This window comes from Staurois parvus, unplaced genomic scaffold (assembly GCF_062004578.1).
Source record: "Staurois parvus isolate SC_StPar_1 unplaced genomic scaffold, SC_StPar_1.0 ptg000634l, whole genome shotgun sequence".
In the NCBI taxonomy this organism is placed as follows: Eukaryota; Metazoa; Chordata; class Amphibia; order Anura; family Ranidae; genus Staurois; species Staurois parvus.
This window is the reverse complement of record NW_028318430.1, coordinates 2,809,295-2,833,737: the sequence shown is the minus strand read 5'-3', so window position 1 is coordinate 2,833,737 and position 24,443 is coordinate 2,809,295. Positions and strand designations below refer to the sequence as shown.

Here is a 24,443-nt window from a genome sequence, read left to right as displayed (position 1 = left end):
TCCAGGAAGATCAAAGAAGGTCTAAAGTTACCTGTGAGTACTGTTACAATTAGAAGACGCCTATGTGAAGCCAAGCTATCTGTAAGAAGCCCCCGCAAAGTCCCACTGTTGAAAAAAAGACGTGCTGAAGAGGTTACAATTTGCCAAAGAGCACATTGATTGGCCTAAAGAGAAATGGCGCAACATTTTGTGGACTGATGAAAGTAAGATTGTTCTTTTTGGGTCTAGTGGCCGGAGACAGTTTGTCAGACGACCCCCAAACACTGAATTCAAGCCACAGTACACTGTGAAGACAGTGAAGCATGGTTGCGCAAGCATCATGATATGGGGATGTTTCTCATACTATGGTGTTGGGCCTATTTATCGCATACCAGGGATCATGGATCAGTTTGAATACATCAGAATACTTGAAGAGGTCATGCTGCCTTATACTGAAGAGGAAATGCCCTTGAAATGGGTGTTCCAACAAGACAACGACCCCAAACACACCAGTAAACGTGCAACATCTTGGTTCCAGACCAACAAGATTGACGTTATGGAGTGGCCAGCCCAATCCCCGGATCTTAATCCAATAGAAAACTTGTGGGGTGACATCAAAAATGCAGTTTCTGAGGCAAAACCAAGAAATAGAGAAGAACTGTGGAATGTAGTCCAATCATCCTGGGCTGGAATACCTGTTCACAGGTGCCAGAAGTTGGTTGACTCCATGCAACACAGATGTACAGCAGTTCTCACAAACAGTGCTTATACAACTAAATATTAATGAAGTGATTCAAAGGAAAGCAAAATCTTCAAACATTTTTCAGTTTATATAGTGAATGTTTGAGTTTGTAAAGAAGAATACAAACACTGCTATTTTTTTCAACAGTCTAATATTCACTGTTCTTCAATTTTTTTTAGAGGAACAACACAAATTTGATAATTTGTTTTCATGTTTTGATTTGGAATAGAATGTGTAGTGTTCCCAATGCATTTGTGTGTATGGAAATAAAAGCTTTTAGAAGGATTTTGAGCTTTATTCACTTTTTTCAACACACTGCTATTAGTTTGAACACAACTGTACCAGTCAACATTGGCACAAAACCTTCACGCATCTGCTAAAAAGCTGAACATGAAGAGGAACTTCATCTTTGCTTCAACAAAGTATAAGTTTAAGGGTGTGCACATGTATACAACCATATTATTTAATTTTTTTATTTTTACTTCCCTCCACCTAAAAGATTTCAGTTTGTTGTTCAACTGAGTTGTACAGTTTATAGGTTACATTAAAGGTGGAAAAAGTTCTGAAATTATTTATCTTTGTCTCGTTTTTTACATCACAGAATCCTGGCATTTTAACAGGGATGGTTAGACTTTTTATATCACTGTATGTAATCATTTAAAAAAAAAGGAAAAAATAAGGCATTTTTTTATTTTTTTTTTATATCTAAACACAAATGTTTTGCTTTCATTTCTTTTTTAAATTGAATGGGTTGTTTTACAAGGTAAGGGTTTACATATACTTTTAAGCTCTGTATAATAAAATATAAATGTAAGAAAAAAAAAAAAGAAACAGAGCATACTGGATAGTGCAAATAAAATTGCTTTAATAAAATGTAATACATACAAATGCACGCACACAGATGTGGCTTGATGAGGGCATAACACCATGCAATTCTTCCAGGAACACGGGGTCAGGCAGGACTAATGCTGAATCACACTCACACAATGGCCAGCATAAGTCCTGTGTGACCTGATATTTCTTTGGGAGATTTTCTTGGTAATGTTCCCTTATCAAACCACTTCTTTATATTTGTATTTATTCCATTTTATTGAAGTAGTTTTATCTGCACTATACAGTGTGTCCGGTTTCTTTTCATTTTTTTGCATGTATTTTTTCAGAGCAGCACAGAGCCACAGCGCCTGTTTCCTCTGTGGTGAGTGTCTGTCTGGACACTCATCAGAGGATGTGTTTATTATAAATGGAGTGATTTGATGAAATAAAAAGTGGGAAAATGAATAAATCAGCAATAAGCAATATTAGTATATGTTACATACAGTATAAATGATGATAACACTGCGCTAGATTAGAGTGCACTCTAAGGGACTGGCTGGAATGCAGAGTCTCTTAAGAGGTACCTCTTAACTAAAAGAAAAAAAGCACAAGGCCTCTGGGCAGCAAGTCTTAAGGACAGTATTTAGTCCTGACTAAGCTAAAAGTTGGGGCCCGTTGGTGCGCTGTAAATAAGGCATGCCGTCAGCATTGGGGATGTGAGGCAGATGATAGGTAGTTCCTAAATGACACAGAGATCACATGGTACAAGGCTATTCACAACAGACGTGTACCATGTGACAAGCTGTGACCAATCAAAGCTCTCACAGTATTTCTCAATGGCTGCAAGAATGCAGTCAGAGAGAAGGATAAATTATTGCTTTCTGGGTGTAAAAGCAATGTGTAAAAAAAAAAATATATATATATTCATCACCCCCCAAAAGTAGTACAGTGTCACTATGGTGACACTGTACTGCTAGGGTGACAGTGTGTTAAAATAAATAAATAAATAATAATATAAAAAAATAAAATAGAAATGTAAAAAAAAAATTTAGAAAAATTATAATTTTTGGTTATAAACTAACTTGGGTTATTTTTTTTTTTTACTAAAAAGATAGCTGAATAAATTTTGGCCAAGATTTATGAAGAAAGATTATTTATTTGCAAAATTTTATAAGAAAAACTCTTTTTTAAAAAATGTGTGGATTTTTCATTTATATAGCAAAAAAAAAAAATCCCAGTGGTGAATAAATACCACCAAAATAAATTTGTATCTGTCGCAAAAAAGTGCTAAAAAATTCATATGGGTATAGCATTGCATGACCGTGCAATTGTCATTCAAAATGATAGCGCTGAAAGCTGAAAATTGGCCTGGACAGGAAGGGGGTAAGAGTGTCCGGACTTGAAGTGGTTAATTGCTCACTTTCTAAGGTAGTAAAAAGTAGTGGCTACAAGGCCTTCTCATGAGACTCAGAGACACAGCATCAGTGATCCCCCCTATCAGGTATCTGCTCACTCTGGGTTGCCCATGGTGACTCTGGTACACAGCTTCATCCATCAAATCTGGTCACAATCTATAGTGTTTGGTAGTCCCTTACACGGCAGTGGGCTTCCACTGATACAGGCTTTTTCTCGCTTAAATGCAGCTCCTTGACACGGTCCTGTCACACTCAGTTCTTGTCACACTCTGAGGAGAATCCACATCTGACATTGACTATTTCTCTATTAAAATGAAGCTCCTCCATAAGACCCTGTCACATCCCTCTCCTGTCACACTCTAAGGAGAATCCTTTTTTCGGAAACATCAGTCATAATGGGTATTTCAGAAGATCATGTCTAAATGTATTTATTACAGGTACTTATATAGCGCCATCAATTTACGCAGCACTTTACATATATATATTGTACATTCACATCAGTCCCAAACCCTCAAGGGGCGTACAATCTAAGGTTCCTAACTCACATTCATACATATACATACTAGGGCCAATTTAGACAGGATCCAATTAACCTACCAGTGTGTCTTTGGAGTGTGGGAGGAAACCAGAGTACCCATAGGAAACCCACGCAGGCACAGGGAAAACATGCAAACTCCAGGCGGGTGGTGCCGTGGCTGGGATTTGAACCAATGCCCCTAGTACTACCAGGTGAAAGTGCTAACCATTTAGCCACTGTGCTGCCCGTAAGTATAGTCCACAACAGGGGTGGACTGACCATTGGGGAACTCAGGCACTGCCCGAGGGCCCGGGGTCAGTAGGGGGCCCCATGAGATGTCCCTGGTATCTTTCATAGGCTTTTTTGGGTGTGATTTGAGTGTGGGCGAGGACACAGGAGCCCCATGATCCCCTATTGCCCGGGGGCCCCATGAGTTGTCAGTCCGCCCCTGGTCCAAAAGATTCAGAACCCTCAAAGTTCTAGTCCACTCCCATCAACTTGTGTGGATACAAAAACACTTTTATTCCATAGGTGCCCTTCTCTCCATACCATGTGCCTGTGGTAATGCTCTCACATCAAGTAACGAACCTCTTAGCCATAGGAGGTCATTAAAATGAAACAGCCTTTATATCCACTCTGTTCCTTTCTTCCAAACTATGGGCTCTATATGCTCCAAAGTGAATATAACACAGTACCATTCATGTAAAACAAACACATCCATAGTGCTTTCTGTATTTTTTTTATGTAAACCCAATAGCAAATTAAACACTCATAAATACAGCCAATAAATCAAGCTTTCAACAATAATGTAGCTCAGATCTGAGGTTAGACAACCCAGTCTGTAGTGACAGATTAGGTTTTCCACACTGGTTTTCCTCAGCTCTGCCTAGCGTGATGATGCCATGGAGACTCCCATCCAATGCTTTGTGACTGGACTTCCTCAGAAATAGCTATATTGTACCAATCTGATGAACTAATTTTTTGTCATTTACCTGGTAATGTAAAGGCTCCTACTTGTGATTCAAGACAGCCATCCCCAAAAATATCTGCTACAGGCTGCTTGCTGTTTATCAGATACAGAAAACTGACATAAAAAATGCCAAAATGTTTCCCACAGCCACCAATCAAACTGAAGCCTACCTTGGAGTTTTCAGAGTGAATGGTGAATCAGAAAGCAGACAGATTACACAGCCTAGGTTAAGGTAGCACACTCCAATTGACCATTTTATGAGCTCCCTGCAATTTGGGTACCCTTTTACAAGCTGAGGTATACCTAACGTTAGTGGATAACAGAGAATTCAAATGAAAGAAACTGAGTAGACTTTTTTTTTAGCAAACCTGCAGTGTTTGCTGGATATTTGTTCACTGTTTTGCTTCACTTGCCTAGAATTGCTCTTAAATCCCTGCTGTCTTCTGAGGACTAGCATCAATGTCATCTGTCCTTAGGATACCTCAAGTATAATGCTTGTTCTACCACAAAAAATATGCAAATATATTCAATTCATACACTCAGTGGGTTATATCACACTGGCTTTACACCTATGTAAATAAGCATTCTAGTAATATAAGGAATATTGCATTTTTTATTTTAATTATAAAACTATCTTGTGCTTACATGGATGATACAAACTCATCTCAGTTGTTAATTCTGTAGTAAATAAACATGCAAAGTGTTTACTCTCTGTATGTCAAGCGTGCTTGAATCGTTTGGAAAAAAATCCAATTACTAAGCATTTGGAGACAAAAGTAATTTTCTTTTGTTACAAGCATGGCTAAAAGTACAATGAAGCAATTTGCTCTAAAAGCCTTTGTGAAGTTAACCATCAACAATATTCATTTTATTTTGTGGGTATTTTTCCAAGCACTGTAATGTACTAATGTACGTTCCTTGGAAATTGCTTTTGCAGTACACAGGAAAAAAAACTACAGTTTGTAGGAAAGCACATACCACTTCTTCCATTGTCATATATTTTCAGAACAAAGCATATTACATATTGATACATTATACAATTTTTTCCAGGGAGCCTACAGTAGAAATGCTTTATTTTAACAATGTAATTATAAAAAAGCACCAATCCTTGTGCACTTGTAATAATAGAGGCTACATCTTACAAGATATCTGAAGGACATCCTTTGCTTTCCAGTTGGCTTTCATCCTTTGTGAGTCGTTTCATCAATTACAGCATTTTAAAACTACAACTTTGCTTTCAATTAATTTTAATAATGTACCATTGCTATTATGACAATGAAACAGTCTGCAAAGTAGAATAAATATTTAAATGACAAGTTCAGCTATATATAAGGAGTTATCATAATAATGTCACCAGTGTACCAATAGAGTCACAATTCATATGGGTTTGCCATGGATTCCAGAATTTCATGTTTCTCATTAACTCATATAGACTTTAGTTTGGTTTGAAGCATGGGAGAAAAGCAAGGCAAGCCATAGATGATGCAACCAGGGTTTGCAGGAAAGAAAGTTGCTTGACACAGTCAGTGCTGATGGGGGGGTCCCTCCTGTAGTACTGAGAACAAAAGAAGTCCGATCCACTGCACTCCAAACAATCCACTTTATTGAACCAAGGAAATTATCTCAGTTCAATAAAGTGGATTGTTTGGAGTGCAGCCCATCAGATGTCTTTTGTTCTCATCTATGCAGTACATGAGCTGGGCTAACACCTACAGGAGGAGTTGTGCTTGAAGTTTAGGAGTCTCGATACCTTGAGCAGCGGTAAACATATATGTGTGAACCTCCTGCAGTACTATTGTGCTCTGCAGGCTAAACACTTCATAAACCCTATTCATAGGAGATGAAGGCATATTTTACAAACTAGGGTCCTAGTTTACAGAGTCTCAATTCTTTTTGTAAAGGTCCAGAAAGATAAGATTGTGCATGCAAGCAGTTCCACAGAATGTAGAGTAGTAATTCTGGTTGAACATAATTGTAATACATAAAAATAAGGTGTTAACATTGAATTTATATTTTAGTCATAAGCACCAGGAGCCAGCAGCCAACAAGCTTTTGAAAATGTTGCTAAATAATAGATAAGTATGATATTTTAAGTGTTTCTTCCAGGTGTTGGGTTTGATTTTCATGCATTTCTCTCTCCTGCATAAATATGTATACCAACCTTTGTATAGAAACAGAAGCTGTGCATTGGGAATAGAAAAGGTGCTGATTTTGGCTTTGCTGTTTACAATTTTCACAGAGTCAGTGGGATAGATAATAATAGTAATAATGATAATAATATCCTTTTTTATATTTATATAGCACCCTTAAAGGTAACTTCTCAAAGATTTTACAAAAGAAACAAACACTAATGATACACAAGAACATGAACACAAAAGGAACAGTTACGTGAGGCTTGTCTAAAGAGAAAAAGTGTTTAGTTTTGACTTGGAAAAGTCCATCACAGGTAGTGCTTGAACAAGGATCTTCATCGCAGGACCATCAGGTGTTATTGTATTGCAAGCTGCACATTTTAAAAGATTGAAAACAAATTTTTAACTTATATTAATATATTAAAGCTTATATGAGGTGTTAATGTGTTACTAAGGTCTATTTTTTTTATTAAAATAACAAACATGTTGTACTCACCTGCTCATCTTGGGTCCTCTTCTTCTTCATTTGTCCTCATAGCAAGCCTTTTGCTATGGGCGCACACAGTGTCTGCTCATTTCCGAGCTGTGTGTCTATGGAGCCATGCTACATGGACACACAGAGTGGGATTAAATCCCACCACCACTTCCTCCTCAATGCGCTTGATTGACAGCAGCAGGAGTCAATTGCTCCTGCTGCTGTTCAAATCCTTGTGTGAAGAGGAGTGAGTGCACAGTGCTGTATCTATTCTCCCCTCTGTTCCCCTCACACAAGGAAGGGGAAGAACAGAGGAATAGAAAATGCATTAAGGGAAAAAATTATTTTTATCTTTATTATAACTTTAATTATTGGGTTTAAATCTCCTTTAGCATATTTCTGGAAATAGGAGATAAACTAACTCATAAAATATGTGTTGAATCAAATCTATCCAAAAAATGACATTTCTTTATAGATGGTCTAAGAAGTTGATATCATTCCATAAATATAACATTAACAAATGGCTTAAACTTTTTATACACAGTATTACTTGAGCAACTGAGGATGAAAAAAGCCTTCTTCACCAAGAGTAACAGAATTGCCAAATGTCTGTAAATTGAAAATGAAAATTAAACATTTTAGCAAAAACTATTAGGTCCTCCAAATATAGGTTAGATACTTTTAAACACGGGTCTAAATCTAGTACTCCAGTTACTACCACAAAAATAAGACTATTTGCAAACAAATAGAGATGTTGCAGTGTTTTCAAGTAGTACTGGAAACAATAGGTGCAGACTAAAATTAAATGAAATTACCTAAAAGGCATTTCCTCTTTATTAACTTGCATATATTATAGGTACCTTCATTTGAAAAGGTAAAATGTCATGTATGATTTGGATAAACGAGAGGCTTATCATCCAGTGTGACAGTGTTTGCAGACCACACGGGCCCTGTGGGAAGGGGGGCCCCATATGCCATGTTGCACACTGCACACCGGAAGTAAACCCTGCAGGACTGCCAACTGCCCCCCGCAGCACAGATCTCCTGTGGCTCCTCTGCAGCTGCTGCCTTTTCCTCCGCTCCCCTTCCACCGGCTTTGGTTGCTGCAGGGGAGCCACAGGAGGATGTAATTATGCAAATAGATTGGCCCTCCACTGCTCCAGCCCCCCCTGTACTACACCCCCCATTTATCTCCTGGAGCCCCCTCCCTTCCCCTCCACCCCACCCACCTGCTGAAGCTGCTGCTCAGGTGAAAGATCAATGTCAGGATGGGGGGGACTGGCAAACATGTAGTGTTTACCATCCCATTCTTGAATGAACACAGTGAATGATTAGTAATGATCACTCCTGTGTGAAATTATCACTGAAACATAGTAAATTGTGTTCACTATGCTTCAGTTTGTGAATGAAAAAAAAGTCTCTCTACAGGGACTTCTGGTCATTCATTTGCAGTGCATTTAGACCCTGAAATTTCACCAAAGATACCCCCCCAAAAAAAAAAAAATTATACTATTAACAACAATGTAAAAATAAATAAATAAAAGAAACATAATAAGGCCTCATTGACAGAGAGTATACTACAGAGTTCTCCCATGCGAGGCTGTGTTTATCTGCATAGGGATGCACAGGTACAGTTGCAAGAAAAAGTATGTGAACCCCTTGGTATTACGTGGAGTTTTGCATGAATTGGGCATAAAATGTGCTCTGAACGTCATCTAAGTCACAACAATAGAAGAACACAGTCTGCTGAACATAATAATACACAAACATTAGATGTTGCCATTGTTTAATTTCACATAACATGTAAACATTCACAGTGCAGGGAGGAAAAAGTATGTGAGGCCCTAGCTTAATGACTTCTCCCAGAGCTAATTGGAGCCAGGAGTGAGCCAACCTTGACTCCAATCAGTGTGATGATATTGGATGTGTTGCTGACAGCTGTCCTGCCCTTAAAAAACACACACCTGTTTTGGGTTTACTGGTTTCAAGAAGCACTGTCTGATGTGAACCATGCCTCGCAGAAAAGAGCTCTCAGAAGACCTACCATCAAGAATTGTTGACTTGCATGAAGCTGGAAAGGGTTACAAAAGTATCTCCAAAAGCCTTGATGTTCATGTGTCCACGGTAAGACAGACTGTCTACAAATGGAGAAAGTTTAGCACTGTTGCTACTCTCCCTAGGCGCGGTCTTCCTGTAAAAATGACTGCAAGAGCACAGCGCAGAATGCTGCATGAGGTAAAGAAGAATCCCAGAGTGTCAGCTAAAGACCTACAGAAATCTCTGGCACATGCTAACATTTTTGTTGACACATCTACAATAAGGAAAACATTAAACAAGAATGGAGTACATGGGAGGACACCACGGAGGAAGCCATTGCTGTCCAAAAAGAATATTGCAGCACGTTTGAAGTTTGCAAAAGAGCACCTGGATGTTCCACAGCACTACTGGCAAAATATACTGTGGACAGATGAAACCAAGATTGAGTTGTTTGGGAAGAACACACAACACTATGTGTGGAGAAAAAAGGCACAGCACACCAACATCAAAACCTCATCCCCACTGTGAAACATGGCGGAGGGAGCATCATGGTTTGGGGCTGCTTCGCTGCCTCAGGTCCTGGATGGATTGTTGTCATTGATGGGAAAATGAATTCCAGAGTTTATCAAGACATTTTGCAGGAAAACGTACGACCATCTGTCCGCCAACTGAAGCTCCACAGAGGATGGGTGATGCAACAGGACAATGACCCAAAGCATACAAGTAATTCAACAAAACAATGGCTGCAATAGCACAGAATACACCTTCTGGAGTGGCCCAGTCAGAGTCCTGACCTCAACCCGATTGAAATGCTGTGGCATGACCTTAAGAGAGCGATTCACACCAGACATCCCAAGAATATTGCTACACTGAAACAGTTTTGTGAAGAGGAGTGGCCCAAAATGACTCCAGGTCATTGTGCAGGTCTAATCTGCAACTACAGGAAACGTTTGGTTGAGGTTATTGCTGCCAAAGGAGGGTCAACCAGTTATTAAGTCCAAAGGTTCACATACTTTTTCCTCCCTGCACTGTGAATGTTTACATGTTATGTGAAATTAAACCATGGCAACATCTAATGTTTGTGTAGTATTATGTTCAGCAGACTGTGTTCTTCTATTGTTGTGAGTTAGATGACGTTCAGAGCACATTTTATGCCCAATTCATGCAAAACTCCACATAATCCCAAGGGGTTCACATACTTTTTCTTGCAACTGTATTCCATGCATTCCTGTGCAGGCACTCCTATTCATGTCATTTGGGACACACCAGCTACACAGACATAGCCACTGCTGCCAGTATGACATCTGTGTGGGGGTGGGTGCATGTCTCTGAACTCCCATTGTCTGCATTTGGGCCCATGCTTCCTGAGCCGCACAGATGTCAGATTGGAAACTCTGGCTGTGTCCCTACAGCCACTACATCCCAATTGACAGGAATGGGATTGCCTTTACGGGGATCCACGGAACACCTGTGCATCCCCATACAGGCAAACATGAGGGATGTGAACAAGGCCTTAGTAGGAGTGTAGCAGGAATGTTGAACGTTATGCTGTGTTTATGTATGCTAATAATGATTTAGTGTATTTTAGTGAAAATGATTTGATTTTGACATTTTGGTAACTATTTCAGGGCCTAAATAATCAGTACCACCTTTTTTTGTTGTGCAGGTCATGTGCTTTCAGAGAATGTATGGTTCGGGGTTTTTTTATAAACTCTGAAAGCTGTAAGTGAAAAATGATAACCTTCAGATTTTTTTAAGACTGAATTGCTTATTTATAATTTTTGAAACTTTCAATTTTCACCTTTTCACAAAAAGGCGCAATTTAAAATGTACAAATATGTATTATCTATTAACTGAATACAGTTTTAGCTTTTATATTTAGTAAGAATTTAGGTGGAAGTTTTCTTGTGTTTGTGTCCGCTAATAATGATTTTAGGGTATTTAGTGTAACGAAAATATTGTTTTGATAAACATTTGTGCAAATATCACAGACCTAAAAAATCCTAACTTTATGTTACATAGTCCTGACCAAAATGTTTGGTTGTAATTTTTAATCTTGCTTAATTTTTTTTTTACTACTTCTTTTTTCATTACTAAGGGGACAAAAAGTCCCCTCTGAAGATATTTTGTTGACAGAATCTCTAAAAGACCCTTGATGTCTCACCAGCCCTCCAATGAAGCTGATGGAATGCAGATTGCATTCCATTTGCTTCTGGCCCAGAAGAAGGAAAGAAGAGCAGACGGACATTTGCTCAGCTCCCTCCCCTCTACTTGGTGTCACCCTGCGTGCCTGGGAAACATGGCGGAGGGTGCATACACAGGAGGTGGCTGCCATTACCTGGGGTGAATGGAAGCTGCATAGCTGCCTGATTGCTTCAGCCAGTAGTTGGCTTGTCAGATATACACACACTCCCAGAGGCTGCAGCCACCAGGAGTGTGTGTAAAACCTACCACTGTCAAGTCTGTATGCTGTACAGATCTGGCAGCTAAAGTGTTAATACACATCTACATAGGTTTTCTGGCCCCTCATGGTACTCTTGTTAATATTATAAACTATTTTGCTATTCTTTGTGCTTCAATTAATAAATGGCATGAGATGTGAGGGAAATGAAAATCCCTAATTAAAAAGAATCTGCAGAAGGTTTTCATGTCCTCATGGAGCTCTTATTCGGTAATATAAGTCATTCTGTTTATTCTTGATGCTCCAGCTATTAAATTGTACAGGAGAGTGTTACCGGAGTTGTGTTGAAAGTCGCAGCTTTCAAATATTTAGCCTCATTTGATATTGCCACATAGGCTTGAGAAAAACTATTGTTTCACTGGTGTCTTTTGATGGGTTTTATTTTCTGAAGTCAAATATAAATGAAAAGCAATTCTAAAATGGCCAAAAAACCCAACTCATACAGTATATGTTTGATACTGGCAATGTCAACACATATAAACAATAACTTTAGAGCATTTTTCAGTACAAAATATTGCTGCATAGACGTTAGAAATTCCATAGATACATACAATTCTGAATTTGATATTGTCTGTAAATTCCCATTGTTTTTGACTGTGTGATCAGTAGTAACTAACTCACAATCTTTGATACTGCTGTATGATATACTGTATACACATTGCATATCTGAGTGAATAATAATATCTAGTTAGTAAATTGCACCATTATAATCTCTTGGTAAATGGATAATTGCATAGATCAAACCTTGGCAATTGTGATTCCTCCAAAACAAATTATAATTCTGTTGGACTTTATTTTTCTGAAGTGCAATACACATATTTAATGTTTATCAGCCATAGTATTTTTACTGTTTGTTCTTGAGATTCACACACCTCTGTCACATTGTACAGCTATATTACTTTGTTACGTCCAGTTTTAACTTTAACACTACCTAGGTCTTCACTGAAAAGAGGCAATGGTAATGATTTATTGTCCTTTGGGCAGGCTGGAGGCAAAAGCTGTAAAGAGCTACCAGGAAATAAGTGTGTTAGCTGGCTGGGGTAGCAGTGTGGCAGGAATGCCTGGATCACGAGGCTGACTATAGTGCAGGGGCGGACTGACAACTCATGGGGCCCCCGGGCAATAGGGGATCATGGGGCCCCTGTGTCCTTGCCCAAACTCAAAAAAGCCTATGAAAAAGGTACAAGGGGCATCTTATGGGGCCCCTTACTGACCCCGGGCCTTAGGGCAGTGCCTGAGTTTCCAAATGGTCAGTCTGCCCCTGCTATAGTGTATTTAGCAGTTCACTGTCCCATCTTAACAAAAACACAGCTTGGTCATATGCCCTCAGCCCTCCTAATTGGTCAGTGACTGAGCATGAAAATACAAGAAAGTCATCAGCCTGCTGCTCAATCCAATCTCTAAATAGGCTGCTAGTGATACAGTTACAGCATTGTGCAAATCAGTAGAGCCTAATACACCCACCATACTGGCCTCTTTTAGGCTATAGCCTGCTGTAAATTATAGGTGGCTCAAATAATGAAGAATTACATAAATGTTAAATACTTGACACAGAGGGAGAAGATAGTCTGGCTATCCAAAAACCAACTGGCTTCAGGAACATATATCATCAAGTCTAATGCTTTTGTTGTGTTTTTTTTTTCTTTAGAAAGTGGTAATATGATGTAAATTACTGTACCACCAAATGTTTTTTTTTGGCTTCTTTTGTTCTACCTATTCCCACTTGTATGTAATAGCAGTAAATTATGGTTTTATGGGTACTTGTGAAAGGCAGTACATACTGTAGATAATAATTGCCTTACAGTGACTTGAGTTTTCCCAGGTTTATGAAAATGTATATCATCTAGAGAACTAGACGGTATAAATCACAAGCATTTACTCAACTCTATCTATTCTTTTCTCTTTACAGGACTATACTCTGACAATGTATTTCCAGCAGTACTGGAGAGACAAGAGATTAGCTTATACTGGAATCCCACTTAACCTCACTCTTGACAACCGAGTGGCAGATCAGCTGTGGGTTCCCGACACGTATTTTCTAAATGACAAAAAGTCTTTTGTTCATGGAGTTACAGTAAAAAACCGCATGATCCGTCTCCATCCAGATGGAACAGTTTTATATGGCCTAAGGTGAGCAAAATATGTATTTATTTCATTTCCTTAAATAGTTATTTTTTATTTTGCTATTATGGTATTCTTGTTAATACTTATCGGATATGGGACAATTGTTAGATGTTTCACAGAGAAGCACTCACTAATTAACTATTGTAATAATTAGTAATAAGTATTGTAACATTGTAATAATAATCTAAATATCTACTGAATAGTTTTAAAAGTGCTGATCATATGAAGGACTTACCTACTCTATAGTCTGCAAGCTCCCTCATTAGCACTGGCATCTTTATACAACCAAGGCATGCCAAAATTGTACAGAATGCCACTAAGCTGTACAATTTCGACATGTACATTTAATGTCCAATCTAAAGAAAATTGCTATTGGGCAGGTAAGAAGAATTTATTGCAGAAGCGACACACTGGAGTTGATTTACTAAAACCGGAGTGCTAAATTGGTGCAGCTGTGCATGGTAGCCAATCAGCTTCTAACTTCAGCTTGTTCAATTAAACTTTGACAAAAAAAAACTGGAAGCTGATTGGTTTCTATGTAGAGCTACATAGATTTTGCACTCTCCAGTTTTATTAATTGCTATTCTGCAACAAATGCTAGCAATTTTCTGTTATTTAACACTAAAATTCATTTCAAGTTTGTATAATTACCTGTCAGGCTGTAAGGCTATCCTAACTCCTGCCTGAGCTCAGTGTTTTTTATACATAAATAAAAGTACACTTACCATTTAATTGATTAGTCCTCTTTTGGCACTCATATCCTTCTCTTCCCCAGCCCCAGAATTCTGGCCAAAACATATTTTACCAGAATCATTATCCAGAGTTCATCACTGTGTGGTTTGCCAAGCGTCTCACACACAGTGGTGTATTTTGGTCTTGTGCTGCCCTAGGCAACACTAATACCCCCCCCCATCTAAATTTGTTGCACGACTTGTAACAAGTGCCAAAGCACATACTCTGCTCCAGAGCCTGCACTCATGTACACCTTGTACAACCATGCCCACATTCACATACACTTTGTATATTCTGTGAACCCCCCGTGACCACACTCACGTCCAGCTTGTACATTGACATCCCCAGTGTCCCCATAGTCAAATGCACCTTTTAAATCCCTGGCCCTAAAGTGCCCACACTCACATGCAGCTTCTACACCCCCCCTCCTTCCACTGCCTACACTCACTTTGTATACCCCCCGGTGCCCATTCACAGACATCTTGCACCCTCCCACCCCCACTGCTTACATTATTATATGCCTTGTACATCCCTGCTTTCCCCTCCTGTGCCCACTCACATACATCTTGTACATACCCACTTTTCAGTGCCTATACTAACATGCTGCTTATACTCCCCGGTCACACTGGATGCGAATTGGCATGCGATTTGCATGCTTTGCGACTTGCAAATTGCATGCCAAGTTGCACTCTATTGTCCGCAATTACAGTGGTCATATTGGTGTCGTTCTGACTTGGTTGGAGCCGCACTGATTTCTAAAGTAGTATATACACTACTTTTGGTGCGATTTGCATAGACATCTGTGTCAGATGTCTTGCAAATCGCACCTAAAATCAGCATGTCATCCAACTTTGAAATCGCGCGACTTCACTGTAAGTCACACGATTTCAAAGTCGGGCTTGGTGTAACCAGGGTGTAACTTGTAAAGCCCCCCAGTGTTGACAGTCACATACACCTTGTACACCCCCCACTTCTCATACTCACATATAACTTCTAAAGCCCCCCAGTGCCGACACTCACATACACCTTGTATACCCCCCAGTGCTGTCCTGAATTGTAAGCTCCAAGGAGCAGGGCCCTCAAATCCCTCTTGTATTGAACTGTATTGTCTCCCGTTATATTGTAAAGTGCTGAGTAAACTGTTGGCGCTATATAAATCCTGTATGATTATAATAATAATAATAACTTGTAAAGCCCCCCAGTGCCGACACTCTCATACACCTTGTATACCCCCCAGTGCTGTGAGCTCTGGGGGGTGTACAAGGTGTATGCGAGTGTGGGCACTGGGGGGGCTTTACAAGTTATATGTGTGACTCACACTCACATATAACTTGTAAAGCCCTCCAGTGCCAACAGTCACATACACCTTGTACACCCCCAGTGCTTACACTCCCATTCAATCCCTTACTTACAAATAAGGAGGGGGGTGCGGGTGGATTATACAGAGGGAATCGGAGTTGCCACACCAAGCAGATCACTGTGCGAGGACCACAGTGGAGCCAGCCATCCTCAGTGGAGATGGAGCTTGGCTGTGACAGTTGTCCAGCCCAGGGGAGCCAGTGGAGCTGCAGGAAAAACAACTGCTGAGCTGCCCTGTTCTGAAGACCACTCACACCTATGTGTAGCTTCTCCGGGAATGAGGGGGGGGGGGCCACCCCCTTGAAAGATGCCACCCTAGGCAAATGCCTTGTTTTCCTCGTGGTAGATATGCCCCTGGTCACACAGCAGCATCTGGCTAAAACCTGCACAAATTTTTCGATCTGTACTTGCAGAGTCTAACAGGCTCATGAATGGCATTCCCCAAAGGGCTGGAGGGCTCTTTTTGCATATGCTAAATTTTTAGAAATCCCCTGATCTTTACTGTCACAGTCTGTGAGCATGCATTAAAGAAGATCCGTGAATGTTTTAAGAAATCAGAGGCTGGACAGCATTTAGAAGGCCGTAGAGTGAAGAGTTTCAGATATCTGACTGTAGACTGGTTTATTCTGTGCTTAAAGTGCACAAATGCAGAGAAATAAGTGTATTTTTATATATAGAATAATCAGCACCAAGGTCAGTTGGGAAATAGGGGTGGCCCTAAAGCTTGATTCTTGGAGGAAGTGTAAGGGAGGTGGAGTGTAAGGGTAGTATAATTGAACTAATGTTTGAACAAGATATTTCAGAAGTGACAGATCCTTTAAAGCTCTGCTGTGTGACTAAAAGTATCAGTGTGTCTTTTTTTATATATTTTATTGCAGGGGCGGACTGACAACTCATGGGGCCCCCGGGCAATAGGGGATCATGGGGCCCCTGTGTCCTCACCCACACTCAAACCACACCCAAAAAAGCCTTTGAAAGGTACCAGGGGCATCTCATGGGGCCCCCTACTGACCCTGGGCCCTCAAATGAGTTCCCAAATGGTCAGTCCTCCCCTGTTTTATTCATTAAGCTGTTCACACTTAGGTAACAAAGTGCAGCCTTTCAGGATTACTTTACATGTTTAACCTCTGTGAAAACCCATGAAGTCACCCAGTTGCTACACTGTTCCTCCATTAACCATCTAAATACATAGCTTTTTTTTATTGCCATATGAATCAAATCAAAGTGCTGCGGCTTTTGAAAATAACTGATAGTTCTACAGCTGCTGGTAACCTTTATGCATCCATTATATTCTGAAAATTCTATTGAAAATAAATTTGAACTGACAGTATTTTAATGTTGCTTATTTCAGTGGTGTAATAATATCAAGGTAACATCTTGTTCTTACAAAGGTATCTTTCAGTTGTCAGGGAACATTGCTTGCTTTTTATTGTGTTATGTGTTTGTCATTACCCTTGTCAAAAGTCATTATTTGTGCCAAACTATTGTTTTTATGTATGAATCAGCAATTTCAAACATAAAACAAAGTATTTCACACAATATTTCAATGTTTGATTCACTGCGCTTGTTCATCTCTACATTTCCTCTTTAGTTTCTTAGTGTTAGGGGACACCTATCTTTAGCAGGCACAGTAGTTGCCTTTTAGCATGGTAAATTAAGACTTTATTAGCATCAGTTTACTACTTGTGTCCATCCTTATTTAGCCTTCTAAGAAAAATTTAACTTTTAATTTTTGAGTCTGAAGTTGGGTACACACTATGAGAAAATCAGAAGAATAATTTCGTACTAGAAACGATTGTTTGATTTTCCTATAATGTGTTCACAACTTTCAACATCCAATTCAGACTTCTCAAACAAACATTTCCAAAGGGACAAACTCCAAAATTTTTCTCATTAGTGAGCAGAAATAATGATTTTTGTTTAATGTGCATTGTTCTCATATGTGAAAAATCGGATACAAAAGACTGCGCATGATAAGAAACAATAAACAACAATAATCTACGCTACAATTTTTCTACGTCAAACAAAACAAAAGTCTTTGTCATTCGAGAATTTTTGTACAATTAGTACCATGCTTGGGTTTGACTTGCTGTGATACATCAAAGAAAAGTAGATGATCATTCACCTGATTTTCTGATAGTGTGTACCCAGCCATTGAAGTTTCAATAACTGCCTATAGCACAGACATAATTTACCGATGTGAATAAATGATGAGGTGTGGCTTCAAATATATAGACAGTGATTGCTGGGCTGGTAGCAAACACTGACAGTGAAAGGAATCTACAAACAGCAGGGACTATCAACTAGGCAATCTATAGGGTGCCAACAGTGTTTGTGAAAATTTTAGGCAGGCAGTGTTGGACTTTGGACAGTAAGTCACCATTCTCCACTGCTAAGCCAAATATATAGTTTACCTAATCATTATTGTGGGCACTCCAGTCTTCATAAATAGCTGATGTTCCACATGTTCTTGAATGATATTCAGATTTTAAAGCATTTACTAACTCTAGATCACATGTGTCAAACACAAGGCCCATGGGCTGAATCTGGCCAACTAGGCCATTTCATGTGATACCTTTCCTGTAACTGTGGCACCCCACTATTCTTCATCCCCCACCTTGTCTCAGAAGTCAGCAGCAGAGAGTAAATCAGCACTCCTCTGCCAGATCCTGTGCTTCTCCATGCAGCCGAGGAAAGGATCATCTCTGCCTCCCCCCATCTCAGCAGTTGGAAGCAGAAAGGACAACAGAACTCCTATAGATCCTGACCCTCACTGAGCAGATGCAGCACTTCCTCATCTCTGCCTCCCCTGGACTAATTTTTCAGACTCCAGTCCTCTTGTGGTTCTCCTCCAGACCCTGCACCTTCTGCTTCCCAACTCTGTCCCCAGCTTCTTCCCGGCAGCAGCACAAGGTGAGGGGGGTGCACTGAGATGTAAGGGAAGGTGGGAAACTCTTGACTGGTGGTGGTGGGGGGTGCTGTGGATATCTAGTCTTACAGACTTTTGAGGGCAACCATAATGCTGATGTGTCCCACAATGAAATTTGAGTTTGACACCCCTGCTCTAGATGGTTGCTGACCATGGATGTAGGGCGTACCTGAGTACCTCCTTATACTGAGGAAGAACAATTACAACCACCTCTAATAATCTATCATGGACAGTGTTTTTTTTCCCTAACAGAGGTCAGCCATGCTAGTTGTGGTGATGTCATTTGAATATTATATTATGTCTACAGACATTAGATATTGTTACTCCTTCCCTATTGGGCATCATTAAGATACATGTTCTTTATGGTAAATGTGAAACTATTTAAGGCAGATGTAAAGCATCCAAGCATGCCCTATGCCCTTGCAAGGCACCTTGCCCCAATGTTGGGGACAAGGACCTATTCTCCTAATCTAGTCCACAATAGGATGTGGGGGTTTTTGGGGGACATATAGGAATCTGGGAGCCCCCTTTAGAATATTCTGTTCATCACTGATCATGTTGTTGAGTGACAGTATTGACCGAAAATGTTTCCCTGCCATTTTACAATGTTTTCGCACTGCTTCATGATATTTCCCCACCATCATGATGACCCACCACCTGATGCTCCACCACACTACCACTACTAAATAGGAGTCATAGTTCTGTCTTCTGTTTTTAAACAAACTAGTCAGGGATGTTGAGTGACTTTATTGACCAAATTTGGTCATGACCATATCTGGTAATGATATTACCCAGGATTTCTAGCTGCATTGATTACCCCTTTTGGGGATCAAATGTGGGGAAGAGACCCTTGTTCTCTAAACATGGGGACAAGGTGCCTTGCAAAGGGGGGAGGCTTTACCAACCCCCTTGGAATGTACTCTTTCAATGTTGAAAGGCATATGGCTTAGTGTAGTAAAGGAAGGGGGGGGGGCACAGACTTTTTAGCTGCTTTGTTTACCCCTTTTGGGGATCAAATGTGGGGAAGAGACCCTTGTTCTCTAAACATGGGGACAAGGTGCCTTGCAAAGGGGGGAGGCTTTACCAACCCCCTTGCAATGTACTCTTTAAATGTTGAAAGGCATATGGCTTAGTGTAGTAAAGGAAGATGGGGGGGCACAGACTTGTTGCCTTTTCCTCTTGCTTACCCAGGCTGCATGCCTGGAAAAGGACTTTGTTTGAATTTTAGGATGTACCCCCCACTGGCAGGATATGGGAACGGCATGGTCCCCTTTCCCCTTCCTGTAAAATACCTAATGTTATCCTAATGTTGAAAAACTTTAAATAAATATGTTTTTAGTGATTGGGTTTACTTTAAGTGGCCTGAATAAGAATAGGTTATTGAACTTTTGCAAAAGCATTGCTAAATAGCAATAGCACAAATTGGACAATAAGCCAACCCTACACTACTGTAATTAATAAAAAGAGCTATTTAGGAAGACAGACATTCTTTTTTTGATGAAACTCAGGAAAGAAGAAAAAGAAAAAAAGTGGAAATATAAAACAGTATATTATGTTATTGGTTTACAAGTTATAGGTATAGATTTACAAAAGACATACAGTGTGCGCATTAATCCAAAAATAACACCTTTCATCCTCACAAATTTAAACTTTGTTCTGCAATTTTTTTCTTTCAAATATTACTAGCCATTTACAGTATATTTTGCTCATTAGAAGCACAACCAGCCAAATTTTCACTTCAGGAGTAAAAATTGCACAGAGGAACTTTTGTTTGTTTGTTTCTTTTATTTTCCCTCACGTGCTTATAATAATAATGACAGTAGGTGCACAAAATTGGATTTTCACTAGGTTGCCATAAAATGCATTGAAGTGCAAATTCACACAATTCAGCTTACTCATCTCTAGTCCCATGCCCTTTAAGAATCATTACTTTTCTTTCATGCAAAAGAAAGTCATCCTTTATTTCCACTCAGGGCAGAGAAAATCAGATTGGCAGATAAAGTAGCCACGGTTTAGATGTCAGTCCTCTTGATTACTAGGTTTCATGTGATAATGTAAATGTGTTACAAATGATTCCGCTCTTCATTATCTTAAGCAGCATAGTGTGTTTGATACATATTTATCTTACTGGTAAACAAGAAAATAACATTCTTCATTATATATTCACTGTGTCACAACTGACTGACACAAGAGATATAGAATGGCACGTGGGATTCCTAAGAGCTGACAGAAACCTATGTTCAAAAGGTTAACATTTGGCTGTGGTTCATTACTCTTTCCTTGAATTTTAATTGCTCTGAGACTCCCCACTAGCTGTTTTCAATATGCAGTGAAATTTATCAAGTTCCTATTGTTACCTCTCCTAAGACAGTATTTGTCTCTTCACTTAATTCTGTCATCATTTCAAGCATGTCTGTATATCACCTATAAACAAATCTGTTGTTTCCTGTTGCTGTCAAGATGGGTTAAATATGTTAGGGAGGTAACTGATTGTTAGCACATAGTTGTAGGTTGTCTATGGATATACTGTATATGATTTAATGGACCTACCAAAACAGTGGCAGCTGGAACCAGGCACCCACTTAATTGTCATAATACCAGACACAGACCTATTAAAACATTTCAAGTGCACTCATGACTGCAGCCTCTGCCTGTGGCCTTAAACTAATGTTGACGGGCTAGCTGATATTACTGTATATGTATTGTCCAGAATAGTTCTGCTTTCTGTACGCAAGTAAAGGACCCTTTGACTCTAATGCTGAACTCTGAAGCATCAGGGCAAAAGAGGCTTGTTGTATATGCCTTTTAATGAGGAATCCCTTTGTTACTTTATCAAGGACATCTCCACGAGAAAGAGCAAACTTACGCCCCTGCAAAAAGAAGGCTATGCCTCAGGAAAATTCTTTAACTTGGAGGTGAAGAAGAGTTTCTCCCATTCTTCTCAGGCCTCCAAGTTAAGGGCCAAGCCTGGGACTCAGTTCCATTGCAAGTCCTACACTCCCAAATCTTGCAAACCCACAAACAAGTCCTCCTCACTCTGAGGGGATGCCCCCCTTCTCAGAGTTGGGGGATACATGTTGGCTTTTGTGTCCATCTGGTCCCAAGACATCCAGGGCTTTTACATAAACCTGTTTACAGCTCCCAAAGTGAATGGCGCATTTGCCCCATACTGGATCCAAATGTTCTTGACAGCTTCCTTCCTGCACAAAAATTCTGTATGGAATCTATAAGGTCAGTAATTTTTTTTTGGTAGACTTCCTGACCTCTATGGACATCAGGGATGCCTACTTGCATGTCCCCATCTTCATCACATCAAGACTTCCTGCATTTTGCATTAGGCACCCAATGTTACAAGTTCACTGCTCTTCCTTTTGGTCTATCCACTGCACCTCAGGTTTTTACCAATGTGCTAGCCTCAGTGTATGTTCTGAATTGCTCTTGGGGCATTTCCATGTTGGGATACCTGGACAATCTCCTACAGTCAGCACAGACTCTGTCAGTCACTGTCAAACTGTTTGAACTCTGCAGAGGTTGTGGTGGGTCCTGAAGCTTCTTAACTGAGCACTGGAGCAAAGTTGCTTGGAGTATCTAGGCCTTCTCCCAGATATACAGTGCATCCAGAAAGTATTCACAGCATTTAACTTTTGCCACATTTTGTTGTTACAGCCTTATTCCAAAATGGATTAAATTCATTTTTTTCCTCAACACTCTACAAGCAATATCCATTAATGACAATGTGAAAGAAGTTCGTTTTGAAATCTTTGCAATTTAATAAAAATAAAAAACGAAAAAAAAAAACCACATGTTCATAAGTATTCACAGCCTTTGCTCAATACTTTGTTGAAGCACCTTTAGCACCAATTACAGCCTCAAACCATTTTGAGTATGATGCTACAAGCTTGGCGCACCTATTTTTGGGCAATTTCCCCCATTCTTCTTTGCAGTACCTCTCAAGCCCCATCAGGTTGGATGGGGAGCATCGGTGCACAGCCATTTTCAGATCTCTCCAGAGATGTTCAATCGGGTTCAAGTCTGGGCTCTGGCTGGGCCACTCCAGGACATTCACAGAGTTGGCACGTAGCCACTACTTTGTTATGTGGGCTGTCTGCTTAGGGTCGTTGTCCTGTTGAAAGATGAACCGTCACCCTAGTCTAAGCTCCAGTGCTCTCTGGAACAGGTTTTCATCAAGGATATCTCTGTACATTGTTGCTTTCATCTTTCCTTCAATCCTGACTAGTCTCCCAGTACCTGCCACTGAAAAACATCCTCACAGTATAATGCTGCCACCACCATGCTTCACTGTACGGATGGTATTGGCCAGGTGGTGAGCGGTGCCTGGTTTCCTCCAGACATGACGCTTGGCATTCAGGCCAAAGAGTTCAATCTTTGTTTCATCAGACCAGAGAGTTTGGTTTCTCATGGTCTGAGAGTCCCTCAGGTGCCTTTTGGCAAACTACATGCGGGCTGCCATTTGCCTTTTACTGAGGAGTGGCTTCCATCTGGCCACTCTACCATACAGGCCTGATTGGTGGAGTGCTGCAGAGATGGTTGTTCTTCTGGAAGATTCTCCTCTCTCCACAGAGAAATGCTGGAGCTCTTTCAGAGTGACCATCGGGTGCTTGGTTACCTCCTTGGTTAAAGTCCTTCTCCCTCGATCGCTCCTTTTGGCCAAGTGGCCCTATCTAGGAAGATTTCTGGTGGTTACAAACTTCTTCCATTTACGGATGATGAAGGCCACTGTGCTCATTGGGACCTTCAATACTGCAGAAATTTTTCTGTACCCTTCTCCAGAGCTGTGCCTGGATACAATCCTGTCTCGAAGGTCTAAGGACAATTCCTTGGACTTCATGGCTTGGTTTGTGCTCTGACATGCACTGTTAACTGTGGGACCTTATATAGACAGGTTTATGCTTTTCCTAATCATGTCCAATCAACTGAATTTCCCACAGGTGGTCTCCAATCAAGTTGTGGAAACATCTCAAGGATGATCAGTGGGAACAGGATGCACCAGAGCTTAATTTTGAGTGTCATAGCAACGGCTGTGAATACTTATGTACATGTGGGGTTTTTTTCGGCTTTTATTTTTAATAAAGTGCAAAGCAGGGGCGGACTGACCATTTGGAAACTCGGGCACTGCCCGAGGGCCCGGGGTCAGTAGGGGGCCCCATGAGATGCCCCTGGTACCTTTTTCATAGGCTTTTTTGAGTTTGGGCAAGGACACAGGGGCCCCATGATCCCCTATTGCCCGGGGGTCCCATGAGTTGTCAGTTTGCCCCTGGTGCAAAGATTTTAAACGAACCTCTTCATTTTGGAAAAAGGCTGTAACATAACAAAGTGTGGCAAAAGTTAAGCGCTGTGAATACTTTCTGGATGCACTGTACTTCTCTTTTAGGTTCTTGCTTTCACAAAAGTTCCAAACTCTCAAATCTCATGTTTGGATACTACAGTCCAGAAGCCAGCCAACACTAAATGAGGGTTTGGGGCTTAATAATGGCTTATTTTTTAAGCACTTCCATATGCCCAATTACACTCCAGACCATTGTAACTTCTGTTCTGGTTGCGTGGGACAAGAAAGCTTTGTTTTTGGGACATCAGATGTGCCTGACCCACAAAACCTGGCTTGCCCTGACCTGGTTGGTCATAGGTCTAGCTGTAATTTGGAGAAAATATTCCTTCTTATCGTCTGGAAAATTCTAACAATGGATGCCAGCCTATCAGGCTGGGGAGGAGTCCTGGACACTCTCTCAGTGGAAGATAC

The 24,443-nt window shown here is 40.3% G+C and overlaps 1 protein-coding gene across 1 annotated transcript in view; it reads left to right on the top strand.

Annotated features, from left to right (window-relative positions):
• Positions 1-24,443, top strand: part of GABRB3 (gamma-aminobutyric acid type A receptor subunit beta3) — a 218,197-nt gene that overhangs the window by 127,907 nt on the left and 65,847 nt on the right. Inside the window, exon 4 of the mRNA XM_089693485.1 lies at positions 13,451-13,671. Coding sequence (XP_089549611.1) covers positions 13,451-13,671 — 221 coding nt within the window. The remainder of the gene's footprint in view (positions 1-13,450; positions 13,672-24,443) is intronic.